The sequence below is a fragment of the Rhagoletis pomonella genome, unplaced genomic scaffold (genome assembly GCF_013731165.1).
Source record: "Rhagoletis pomonella isolate Grant_MI unplaced genomic scaffold, Rhpom_1.0 Rhpom_scaffold_00007, whole genome shotgun sequence".
NCBI classification, from domain to species: Eukaryota; Metazoa; Arthropoda; class Insecta; order Diptera; family Tephritidae; genus Rhagoletis; species Rhagoletis pomonella.
The window spans coordinates 40,631,220-40,644,632 of NW_023458561.1; the positions used below are offsets into that span (position 1 = coordinate 40,631,220).

At 41.8% G+C, this 13,413-nt stretch overlaps 2 protein-coding genes across 2 annotated transcripts in view; one reads left to right on the top strand and one right to left on the bottom strand.

The window, feature by feature from the left end:
- Window positions 1-73, top strand: part of LOC118743828 — a 13,960-nt gene extending 13,887 nt beyond the window's left edge. Inside the window, exon 21 of the mRNA XM_036476592.1 lies at window positions 70-73. Within this exon, the coding sequence (XP_036332485.1) occupies window positions 70-73 (4 nt within the window). The remainder of the gene's footprint in view (window positions 1-69) is intronic.
- Window positions 74-3,628: 3,555 nt separating this feature from the next.
- On the bottom strand, window positions 3,629-13,100 carry LOC118743829. Its single transcript, XM_036476593.1, has 16 exons — window positions 13,067-13,100; window positions 12,652-12,999; window positions 12,458-12,552; window positions 12,206-12,315; window positions 10,865-10,941; window positions 10,484-10,616; window positions 10,182-10,324; window positions 9,722-9,908; window positions 6,692-6,804; window positions 6,333-6,608; window positions 5,067-6,134; window positions 4,485-4,947; window positions 4,252-4,415; window positions 4,094-4,187; window positions 3,929-4,013; window positions 3,629-3,808 (listed from the first exon to the last, which is right to left on the bottom strand). The coding sequence occupies exons 1-16, from the start codon at window positions 13,098-13,100 to the stop codon at window positions 3,665-3,667; spliced, it is 3,534 nt and encodes a 1,177-aa protein (XP_036332486.1). The 3' UTR covers window positions 3,629-3,664.
- Window positions 13,101-13,413: the final 313 nt, after the last annotated feature.

Below are 13,413 nucleotides of genomic sequence, written 5' to 3' on the forward strand. Positions count from 1 at the left end.
TTTTTTTTTTTTTTGCAAAATAAAATATGCTCTTGCAAACGTAAATTTTAATCAAATCATACCGGTAAGCTAAACCAGAAACCAAAGTAATACTGAATAGTAAAAACATTAGCAATATAATGGCTGTTATAAGGCCGTGATACTCAGAGGGTGTCATGCATACGGTCTCTATGGGAGCAACTAGTTTGCGTGGATATGTTTCCTTCTCGATCTCTTCACGGGTTTCAAATACCTTGATCAAAGGAAAGGAATAAAGTAGTTACTTATAACATAAAAAAATGACTCAGTATTTGTTAAAATTTTAATTCGATATTTTTTAAATACTTTCGACAACTTACCTCAATCATTTCCCGCACTTGCTCGGGTTCTTCAAGCTCCTGATTGGACTTGTCATCGCTTGTGGCAGCTGTAAGAGCCGTATGGTTTTTTTATTATTATGGACTCAGTGTTTTTTTTTTTAGAAAACTAACGACTCACTTTTGTTAAAATCTCCCAAAGTGCCTGTCACCTTTGTACTATTCATCTCCGACATGTCGTCCATCAAATGTTCAGCTACCGGTTCAGTATTCGATTCAATTTCCACAACATCTGTTTCATTCAACGAACGCCTGCGACGACCGAACGAGGGCTCCTGCCGTCCAGCTGCGCCTGGACAATAAGCCGGTTGACAGCCATCGCGACAAGTGCGAACTGTAGCCTCAAATACGAGGAAATTAGATTCGGGTATTTTGAAGGCGTTGAAACGCGCCTCCAACGTATCACCATCGCGCAATTTATCCAGTTCGGGGAAGACATACGGATCCACGGGGCAACTAAATGGATGCGTAAGTAATTTTTAAGAAACATGGTATTTTTACAGCAACAAATGATGCACATACCCGAAGCGATCGATAAGCTGTATACTCCTGCCCGAGTATGGATCACGCGCCACCACATTGGTGGCAAATATATCAGTTACATGATTGTAGCCATCTTGTGCCTCCAAGCGGAAAGTTAGTGGATCACCGACTGCTATAGTGGTGGTCGGACGTCCTTGATACAGTATCATGAGACGAACTTTGGAGCTGAGCGTATTCTCTGCGGGTAAGTATTCGATTGGTATGGGACTGCCGGATCTGTGGGAATCAGTGAGACTTCATACAGAAACACATTGTGGCAATGGGTCAACAAAATGTTTCGTGGCGATTACATGAAATAATGCTGAGCTTTGTAACAAGTGAGCACAGCGATTTATTTATGCCTCTCCACCGCTCATTTCGTTGCATTTAGAGTACAACGATTTACTGGGATTAGTGGTAGCTAAATAAAATTAATATAAGCTTATCTATAGCATAAAGACTATCAGCAGTACAAGCGTATAGTTGATAGACAGCTAGAAGAAGTCATAAAATAATTAACAGACTATTCTGGCGAAACAATAATTTTTTGTAAAGACTTCTCCACCCCGGCGTGAACTATTAACTAGCATACAAATACATATATAACACCATTTCAAATCTATTGTTTGCTCTTGGGTTCAAAGCTAGGTCAGCCCGAATTTAACCGAACATTACTTGAAGTCTAGGCGGCCAGTACTTTGGTTACCTGCCAATCCTTACCTAATTTCAGTCAGTTAAGAACAAATGCATATTTATTTATGTTCAACCATACAAAGGCGAGTCCCTCATCTGTGATGTTGAAACTCTAAATATAAAGTATTTATGGTTAAAAAATTTACAGTTTCCCACTAGTAAAAGATATGTGAATAGCACGAAAGTTTTCTTAAAATTTTAGAAATGCATTGCTGCGCTTTTGTTATTGTGAATAAGCAAAGTGAAAACAAGAAGAAGAAAAATTACAACTTAGCAAGAAATGTAAAGTAAATTCTTTGCAAGAGGTGGGGGAGTCTCCACATGCCGACCCCTGATTGGAGGTATTGGGATCGAGACTGGACAGTTAGCTGTTGAGACGGCTACAATATCCAAACAGTAACTGCGCTAGAGTCGCCAAGGCCCCCGGGTATGATTCGCAGCCTACCTTTTTGAATGCTTGGCAGGCAATAAGTCAATTGTTTAAATAAGGATGCGAAGGTATGTATGAAGGAGTCGATACGAATAGAACTACTAATGAGTATTTATGAAAAACAGAAGGATTCCATGAGAACGATGTGAGATAATATGAAGAATATATCGATTCGTCAACTACAGTCGGACAACGAAAGTATCGGCGCAACCGAACACAATGAATGTACCAGTGCAGCAGCTTCGGAGTCCAATGAGGCAATTTTATTTCGATACTGTCAGTAGGTGATTAAAAGTGCTGCCTCGGAGGCATCAACTGTAGTATATCGGAAGAACAAGTAGCACACTCAGCAATGAAACCCATCGGAAGTTGAGACAATAATACCTCTTCATTGAAGACCAGCACCAATCGGTGTATTAAAGCCGAGAATATTTGACGAAAAACTCTCAACCTTGCGTATGCAAAACGGAAATCTTTTAATCAGGCTGCTGGTGGCGCCCATGAACTGAAAAATGTGGCGAACTGCCAGCAAATAATCGAGAATTGAACGAAATTTTCAAACAAAAAAGTCTGGCAAGTGTTCAATTTTCCTTCAAGAACCGGAATTACTAAGCTTCTCGTCTCAAGAGAAAAAGTTATTACGAAGCTTATAGTCTTCAATATGTATGCATATACGTATGTTTGCCATATGCAATTTAACAGCTGATTATTTAGGCTTCAGTCTGAAGAATTTCTAAAATTATGCACTTTGAGATTTGGAAATTTTACAAGTTTAAGTTCGAGGGCTGAATTCTACATTTTCGCCCAATTTTACTGTTTTCCTTCCAGGGGGCGGCTCATATATAATACCCGGCCCGGAATTTCTCTTGTCATGGTGCATGACGATTGAAATGGATCCTTGGGACACAGCATGATCAAAATTTGGGCCAAACCTCTTTGAATTTGATATTGCGAAACGATTCTGAACGAAAAATTACACTAAAGATGACACGACACAGAATTAAATTTTACAAGGGATGACGAACAAAATCGTTCCACAATACTTTATCCTCGTATCCAGTCGGAAACACCAACAACCAAAATAAGACTCTTTGAATTTTCCGGCTGGATGTGCCATCGAAATAATTTCAGTATGAAAAATGTCTTTAAGCAGGGATTTATAACAATTAATCTTTTTTCGCAAACAATGTGGTATTTTTAGCCCTAAAGGCTCTCCTCTAATAAATAGAATGGTAAATCAAGTCACGACTTAATTGAAGGGTCTACTTAGGCTCTGACAAGTTATTTCAGAATACACCACAGCAAAATTATAATTACAAACAATTTCTAGCTAATGTATTTATTATTTTGGACTTAGAAAGGTTTAGTAATTAAAAATGTTCACTGGGGTTAGGATTTGAGATTAAATATACCCTTCGGATAAATATTTAAGATTAAATAGCCAACTCGATTTCAACAGTTCACGCCAGAATAGTCTCTTCTATAAATAAACAGAGAAATATTTTCGCATCTAATTTTATGAACTACATGATCATCAGCTCAGCGAGAGCTTCAAGAATACGCTAAGCAACGCTACTCACTACCACAACATTTCACATGCGCCTACAAGTATGCAACGCACTTTCAAGCCTTACTTAAAGCAGCGCATTTCAATTCATTTGTCTTACCCTGCGCCAATATAACCGGAAGTGACAACCGCTTCACCGGGCCCCCGGAAAACACATGTTAAATTATAGCGTTTATCGCGACTGGTTTGCACATTATCGGAGAATTGCACAACCACAATGTTGGTCAGCGTGTCGCCGTACTGTGTAAAGAGAAAAAAAGCATTGGTTATGATCCGATAAAGCAAGTACATACATGCTTTATATAGAACGAGAAGTGCGAATAAAGAAACGAGTAATAAAATTTAAATAGAAAAGCCTACTCTTTGTGTGCCGCAATCGGGATAGCCTTGTGGGCCACTGATGCGCAACACGTTCACGGTGCCACCATTGCCACGGAAGAAACATCTATAAGCAAATTATATATTATTATTGGATTGAAGTGTAAATATCGCAGACGATAATCTTATTTGCACGCGCGCACACACCTGTCATAGTAGCCATAGGTGTAGATGCGTCCAAGAAAACCTTCCGGTGTGCGTATAGTGAATTCCATGCCCTCCTCGTTGCAGGTTTGTGTTACTGTAAATCAAAATAATGCACAAATTTATTAACTTAAAGTAATTCCCCTGCTCCCTCCACTCACCATCCATGCACTCGCCATCGCTGCGCCCCAAACTACGTTCGTAGTAGTCATAGTTGGCTGCATCAAAGTAATTGGGATCGTGTACGTCCAGTTCGCGCGAATCGCGATCGCTCAGCTCACAATTGGGCAAATCGCGTTGATCATAATTTGTAGCCGCCGCATCTCTGCGCAGGTGAATACCGGTTATTCGCTCTGATAGTCTCGTAATTAAGCAAATCATCTTGGACACTTACCTGTAATTGAAGCTGCGACAAACGAACTCCCGCGACTCGATGCATTCTCGCTCGCATTGTATCAGCGAGGGCACGACTAGCGCGCGTCGCACATAGTGGCGTCGCATTTTGTGTCTGGCCGCAATTTGCTTAAAATTATCTGTCTCCTCACAGCGCGTCAATTGCGGACGCGGTGGACCGCCAGCAGCAACACCTGGGCCGACGACGGCGCCGCCATGTCCACCAGCGCCGTAGGGGTGCAGTGGTGGCGGTAGCGGACGATTGTCATCGAGTGGCGGTGGTGCGCCTAAGCCATGGCCATAGGGGCGATTGAAGGGCGTCTCGTAATGTGGATAGCCGCCGCCTAGTGGTCGTCTACCTATTGGTCCTTCATATTCGCGATCATAGCCGCCATAGCGATCACCATAGCGCTCCTCATAGTCCATATCGTAATAGTGTGGCGGCGGTGGTGGGCGTTCGTAACCTGCACGATAGGTTGAAACGATTTATATAATACAAATCTGATATCTCCAACATGAAGGGTTAGGCACACGAAACGCTTGCTAGTCGATTAGTGTGTGCATTTATTTTAGGTGCGCTTACCTGGTCTAACGCCGCTACTACTGCCGCTGCTGCCAAATCGATTGCCATATTTGTATATATCGATTGGAAAGCGCTCAGTACCTACCGGAAAGCGGTTTGGAGATGAAGGATATTTACTTATCGTGGTAGGCGGCACTAACGGCGCTGGTGGATATCTCTTTGCCGAGTCAGGTTCTGGTCTTCGGGCGCTGTGTATTATATCATCTGGTGGATAACGTCCGTCTGGTCCGTAACGCGGCGGTGGTCCACCACGTCCGCCAGTCAGCAGCGGATATCGCGAATCATAAGATGAGGGACGAAAACGTTTGTCAAGAAAGAAACTATCGGGTGCATCGCGGCCTGTGTAGCCGCCTATGGGATCCCTCGCTGGCGAATATCGCGAGGGATAACGACTGGCATAGCGATCCTCTGGATAGCGGCCCGTAGTGCCATATGGACGATAAGACAAATCATCGTCTGGTGGGTAAGGTCGCGTATGTGGCACGTCACCACCTAAACCATTTTCCGTGACTGGTGGTATAGGATAACGATCCAAAGGCCGGTAAGGATAGCGATCACGCGGTGGATAGTCACCAACTGGATAACGATCGCGATCGCGGTCACGTTCACCATAACGACCAGGTGGATAACGATCGTCGATGCTGGGATAACGGTCGCGTACACGATCACCTATCGGATACCGTTCACGATCACCAATTGGGTAACGATCTCTGTCGCCAGCGTAACGATCGCGATCACCGCCTGGATAACGGTCGCGATCACGATCGCCAAGTGGATAACGATCACGGTCACGATCGAGGGGATAGCGGTCACTAGGGTGCCGATCACGATCACGATCACGATCGCGATCTAATGGGTAGCGGTCGCGGTCGCCAGGATACAAATCCACGCTGCCGCCGGGATAGCGATCTCTGTCGCCCGGATAGCGTTCATTGTCGATGGCGGGCAGACGACCCAGTGGATAGCGTTCATCGTAAGGGTCACGCCCATCTACAGGTGGTGGATAACGGCTATCTCCAGCATAACGGTCCGCACTGCCGCCGCCGCCGCCGCCTCCTGGGTAGCGATCTGGGGAAGTAGGGTTAATAAAGCGTTCGTTGTTAGTTTGTTAGCGGGTAAGTAAGTAACTAAGCGTGAAAGAAGTTACATACACAAAAGAAATAATTTTAAATAAATGTAAATTTGCAAGTTTTTAGTAATGAACACGTGATAGTAGTATTTTAGCACTCATCATAGTATTTATTAATTGACAATAAAGCTACATACTTATTATAGATTTACCATAATCGTCTGTTATCGGATAGCGATCGTAAGGACGCCCGTAGTCATCAACACCAGCGCCACCTCCTCCCGGTCCACCTCCCGCGCCACCTCCAGCACCAGGATATCTACCACCTGAACTACCGCCTCCACCCGCGCCATATCGATCGTCGTCTTTGTTGGGTGGACGCCAATTAGTGCTTCCATGCTCACCAGGTCGGTGGCTGCCGCCATTACCAGCGTTGCCATGTCCATCTGCGTCACCACCGCCTACTACGTTCACTTCCAAAGAAAAAGAGCAGATATAAATTTATTTATTTATGTTGACGACAGCGCGAATGTGGCAACTTTATTGCACTACTTACACATTAGATTCTCATAATAGTCATAGTCGGCATCGTAAATAATGCGCATACCATCCTTTTGATTGTAGCGACTCAAGCGACACGTACGAAAGCGATCGCTGTAAACGGCTGATCTATAGAAAAGAAATGATTGAAACGAAACTGTTAAATTGTGTGTCTTATAGAGAGGTGGTAAAAGTGGAAATGAAGCAAAGAATTTAATACGACAAGTTTATTTAATGATTTTGATTTGTTCGTTGAACCGTTTACTCCATTTACTGTTCACAATTTTAAATGACCACTTAAATGTCAGTCAACGCGGAACAAAAGTTACAGTTACGTGCAATACATTTTTATCTACAATGTATATATGTTAATGTATTGAGTCTTCAGTCGACTTTCCACTTAGTGAGTTGAGTTGAGTTGAGTTAATTAATTTGCCATCGGAATCGCAGTCATACAGTTGTTATTGATTTAATGCGAGCGGAAAATGTTAGGAAAAAACAAATTCCTTTGGCTGGCAGCGGCCACTGAATACATAGCTTGGGCGACTATCGGTCGGACAAAAGGGGCTTCTTCGAGTAAACGACCACTTTCTAAGTACGGTAGAAGAAAGGTATCTAATCGTGTGAATTACGCGCATGCACATAAAATGTTTTATAAAACGGAAATTATCGTAAGGCAGCCGTCGTAGCCAATTAGTTAGAAGTGCATACTACAACTCGGCAGGAGCCAGGTTCGGTTCCCGGTACGAGAAACATACAGAAAACACAAATACTGGTAACTATTACCCCTCAGAAGACAATGTCAAGCCTCTGAGCTTATTTCTCCCCACAGGGGCTTTACCTCTACGAAAAAAGCCCAAGAGACCTTTATTCACTTTTTTCCGGCTGACTTTTATAGGAAATTACAGGTAAGCTCTGAAGCAGTACGATTAAAGCGTTGATAAAGCGGATCGATACGGGATCAGTTCAGATCGCTAATCTTGACCCGTGAAAACCATGACCTGTCAGAACCCCCACCAAAAGTGAGAGCTGCCTTGACCGCCATGGGCAACCTCAGGTCAGAAGGATCTTGCAATTGCGCATGTCCTAACTTTAGACTAACGCTTGCTGAGCTTTCATAATACCCAACTGTCTAAGAGCGAAACGCAGGAGTGTAGATCCTTCCCCAGCTGACCCATATATTTAATTTCCTTGACTTGCCAAGTCGTCAGCCACGCAGTTTCCCGCGATTTCATTGTGACCCGACACCCAAATATGAGCTCATTTCCACCAAGACTTAACTGCATTTCAAGCCTATTGGAAAAAGGAGATTACAACGCGAAGGAGGTAATCGCTCATATAAAGTACAAGCAATCGCAAGCAAGAAAGCACAAAGTAAGAAATAAACTTTGCCGTTCACCAATTTTAACGTTCCTTGAATTTACCTAAGCTCTTAACTGCAGTGAAGCTCTTAGTGGAAATAGGCTATGAGCCTTATTAGGAAGTACTCCAACCCGGTTGAGGGATCAGACATTCCCTTACTGTTTTCGAGCGTACCGGCTATCAGAGTATATGCTAACCTTACTAGTTGACGTTACATCCGTCAGTAGTGTATCTATCCCTAACTTGATTGCACCTATTCCTACTTCTGCAGCTTTCGAGCCAGTTAACCACCCGGTTTCCATAAAAGATCGTTTAAAACCCAAATCAAGAGCAGGGAGAGGAACAATGGGGGGGGGGGGGGGGGTGCCCTATTAGCTCCATGCTGAGTACAGATGCTCCCCAATCCGCCACGACAGTCCTGTCGCAAAGTAAGCTGTAAAAACGCGTGATTAGGTTTGTTTCAGCTCCCAGCTTATGAAGAGACTTGACTATAATCACTATAATTTTTGTTGGAAAATGGCTTTATCCAAAAAGCTAATAGAATATTGTCTGCAGAGCCCACGTGCAGGACAGCACGACATATGTATATGTTTTAAATCAGGCAGGAGAACATCTAGACCGCTTCCGGCTGGTGGGACTTCTGTTTCGATATGAGAAGAGGCCACTTCCCTTGTGTCCGTGGGTGCGCATGCTTTCGTTGTGCGGAGTCGAAGGATCTTTTTACCGGATTTCCAAAAATCAAATCAGGAGTAAATTTATTTTTTTCTGGTACCCTAATGAGGTATACCCGGCTCCTGGGTGCGATAAGTATTGCAAGCTTAAGGCAATCCCACACACGCTTTTTAAAAATCTGAATACAAAATATGTATTTGAAGCAGAGCATTTAATTTTTTTATGTTTGGAAAATAATATGTTTCTGATAGGAGGTAGCCACTTGAGCTGAAGCAAATTTCGGCTCTTTTTATGGCATTTTGCATCACTTTTGTCACGATTTCCGGTTCTAGAATGTATATTTTTTGTCCAAGGTTATTCTTTAGGGGCCCGAGGGTTCGCGGCGTGCTTATGTACACCAGCCCCTTTAAATACCGCTACCAGCTGTTAAACCATCTGAATTTTGGATGGAAACAACTTCAAAATATTTGGTCAAAATTTTTGGAGGGGACCACAGAGAAATGGTTAATTGCGTTAATGGCTTATCCTCGACACTATCTTTCACAGCTTGGATGTTCCCATTGATTGACTTGTTCGGGGCCGACCAGCTGATTTCTGATCTCGGGTTGACCCAATCTCTTAAAGTCGAGCCTCCAGACGTTGACTTGTTTGAGTAGGTGGCGCCACAAGGTTTGGTTATTTGTTTTTGAAATGTACGGTGAAATAAAATTACCGAAGAATTATTCCGCAAAAGCATTGAAACAATTTTTCCGCGTTCTAGTGCCTATACCTCGGCATTTTGAAACACAATAAAGTTCGTAACTGTTACCCGTTAATATATTCAAAAACGAATTATGTTTACCGCCAACGGAAAATGTTCTATCGCCTTCAAAGAGGTTGATACATTCTGCGCCACCTTGCACCTACATCCTGCCATTTTAGACTTCAACTTTTTATTGTAGAATAGCAGCTTTTTGTGTATTTTATGAGTTGCCCGAATGTTTATGCATACATTTATTTATGCTATACTCACCGACACTGGAAGCTCGTCTGACGCAGACACTCATCCAAGCATTCACTCAAAGAGCGTCCAGTAATCTCGGAATGAAATTCGCCGCCCAGGCGTGAATTACGATAGCGCTGAAATGCGGTATCAGGCCGGCGACCCGACGAGAATAGATGCGATGTGACGGAATTATCGGGATAATCATTAGCGCGTTCTGCAATCAAATGGTAGAAGAAGAACAATGATTATAAGAAAATAGAATCGCAAAGCAATTACTACTGAAGTCAGTAGTGAAATAGGTCAACAATGACTGAATCGGTGGCGTGGTGGATGTAGGCGAGTAGGCATGGTGGAAGATTGGCTGTAACTAGAACCACAACAGGCATGCCAACAGATTGCAACGTTCATACGATAATACTGCAACAACACGCACATTTCATATTTACAACATTCCACCACATCCCCTCCCCCCCTCCAATACACTTACGGTTGTCTAAGCAGACCAGATCATAGAAATGATGTGTTGGACTGGAACTGATGCTTATGTCGTCTTTCTGTGAAATGGAATCTTCCTCAGATAAAATGCATTGCTTCGTCTGATCATCGTACTCGACGGAGCGACAAAAGTATCTGCAATTGCACAACAATCAATTACCAACTTTAGTAATTATTTAATTATATTTGCACAACGCATGTTAAGAGTGAGGTTATGTAATCAGTGGGTACATACGTATGTATGTATGCCTGTGCTTAAACTTAAATGGTGGGGGGCTGCACACTGCCACTTACTTCTCGGCGCGCAGACACATCGTCTGACATTCTTCCAATGTCATGTTATTGAATATATCCACCTCGAAGGGACCGCCCAGTCGTTTGTTCTCCTCCTTAACGAACACGACCAGGCCGTCACAACGTCGCTCAGCTGTTGAAAGTAGAGTAAAAAAAAAAAACAAAAGGAAAAAATTGTTATTTAATTGCCGGACCAGGTGTATATTTTCCGTAGAGAGATGAATATGTAAGCATTTGATAAGTGGCATTTGTTTTGAGTTGGAATGATAACAAGCAAGAAACAAGTAGATATGCATGCACTTGTACATATGTAAGTGTATGTGCATGTGCATGCAATTTACATGAAGGAAAGTAATGACCATGAAACTGGTATTTGCATACCATTCAGGCAGGTGTTCTCCAGATAGTCAGAGTTGGGGTCATCTTCCAGCAATTCTGGATGTGTGCGACGTGTGAATCTGTTGATTAGAATATAAATAATTAATTGTAGTTATATTCTCATTTACATAGGTATATACGTTGGCGAAAACATAAATAGGGACACGATATTTTAATAAGTTTGGCAATTTTTCTTTTGTTTATTTAATGTTTATTATTTTTTTTCGAAAGTGTAGCTCGTTATCTAGCTAGAAACCATGAAAGTTAGAGTTTTAAATTTTATATAAAATTTATGAAAATTTTTCAACCGATTTTTTTTGGAAAATTGTGGATATGCAGTTGGTATTCAAGTTTAAAGTAATTACAAACAACCGCTGGTTTTGAGCTATTATTATGTTGACGGTGTTACGCAATTTTATTTATTTCCTTTTTCAATAAAACTCGAAAATTTTTTTATATGGAGAAACTTACGTAAAAAAAATAAATATTCCCAAAAATCAACAATAAGTCTTGGCTACTTCAAAACTGCATACTCAAAATTTTTCTAAGAAATCGAATTAAAAGCTCGAAATTTTGATTAGAATGTGTCGCATTTTTTGGAATTTTTGTATAAAGTTTGAAATTTGGGCTTACATTGTTTTCCTTAGGTAACGAGCAATAATTACATAAAAAAATAATAAATATTAAAAAAAAAGAAAAAACAGTCAAAACTTGTTGGAAGGTCGCGTCTCTATTTATATATACGCCACTGTTTATTGGTTCAAGTACGCAGATAAGTGTTGGTTATCTTTCAATTTGCAAGAAATACAGAGTATGCATTTGTAAATATATAAGTAGCTGCATATAGAATTATAAGGCGGAATTCACACTTGAATTTTAATCAATTTATGATTGGTACCTGAGTCCCAACCGTCAAATCTAAGGTCTCAAAAAAAAATTCGCTGTGGTTTTAGATTGATCCCTTAGAGCTACTTGACATTTCCCGATATTCCCTTATAAATCTCAACTGCACCCCTGTGCATTCTAATGCTTTCCTTGAAAGAGGCGTATGGCAAAGATTTCCGCCTAAATAACATTGCAGTCGTCAGGCAGGTAAAATTATTGCCCAAAGCTACACACCCTTTTTTCGGCCTCACCAGTTATGCACACTTGTGGCGGCTTTAAGGGAAGGATCGTATGCAACATACCTTGTCCTAGAATATTCTATATTTTTTATGTATTAATTTTATCCTGTGTATGTTTAAAATTATTTACATCTTGACACACAAATTTCATGCTTTTGTATCAAGAGAGTGTGAATTCGTCCTAAATAAGTATGTGCATGCTCGTTAACAATTCACTCACCTGCTCAGAGTACACGAACGCATGGTCGAATCGAAATTGGCGGAGCGGCAAACGAAGGCGAACTCATTCAAACACTTGTCCTCACAATCCGAACGATTTGCTGCCGTAAACTGTATGAATACAAACTTGAATGAGTTAACCACAAATGTGTTACACGGGTGCCATAGGCAATAAAGTTAGCAACAAGAACAGTAAGATTAAAAATAATAGACCATCAAAGAACAGTTGTAGTTGCTGATAATCATCACACACCTCCTTAACATCCGATATTGGTAATTTCAATTTCTTGCGTGGATGCCGTTCGAATACATAACGCCGACTGGGACATTCTCTCTCCGGGCGACTGGCTATATGGTGAGGCAACAAAACAAAAAGCAAAAATATTAATTACACAGTTATTTTATTAACGCGCTAGTTGGTGCTGCATGCCCCACTCCAACACTTACATGTCAAACAGATCTCATTGAAATGCACACTGTTGGGCACTAACATCAAACTGCCGATGCCCTCAGGACCCGCCTGCTCCGATGTTAGATAGCAGAGGGATTCTTCGTATTCGGAAGTGCCACCGAATGAGGTGATGCGACTGCCTGGCTGAAAGTCGAAGCTGGTGCAAGTGCGCACTAGATTGTTGGTGCCGGTGCGATCGCGCAGGCACAAATCTTGACACTTTTCTAGGACGCGAAAGGGCGGCGCTGTGTCGCGCACCACATCATCATCGTAGCCCTGTAATTGTTGGTTGGGCAATCGTTCGTAGAGAACACGTCCCAGGCCATTCTTGCAGGTGGTTTGTGCTGAAATTGTTCGGCCGAGGTGAATGTGGTTGGACGTAGGTTAAGATATGCGTATGTATGTACATACGTGTGAAATGTATAAAGGTAGCATAACTTACCATAACTTGTTTGGATGCCTATACTAAATACTATAGCTAAGTATATAAAATTTATTTTAGGTTTTGTTTTCATCATTGTGCTTTTGGAGCTTAAGTAGTTAAAGTTTTGTTGTTGCTGTTGTTGGAAACCAATACTTTTGCAGTCTTTGGTTGGAATTTCATATGATGATCGGCGGTTTAGACCGCATTCTTACGGCACGGGTGCCGGTTGGTAGGGTCTGTAATTAAAATGAAACAGAGTTACATAGCATTTATCAGTTAAGTAAATAATTTTACCACTTTAAGGTTTTATTATAAAGCAGTGATAAAAAATGTA

What these genes read in the sequence shown, in the direction of transcription:
- LOC118743829 (XM_036476593.1), bottom strand. Translation starts at nt 13,100, where the DNA reads ATGGTAAGTTATGCTACCTTTATACATTTCACAC. An exon ending in ATGTGTCTGCGCGCCGAGAA is followed by an intron (nt 10,325 to 10,483) that starts GTAAGTGGCAGT and finishes GTGCAATTGCAG; the next exon opens with ATACTTTTGTCGCTCCGTCG. An exon ending in CCGATTGCGGCACACAAAGA is followed by an intron (nt 3,809 to 3,928) that starts GTAGGCTTTTCT and finishes CTCTTTACACAG; the next exon opens with TACGGCGACACGCTGACCAA.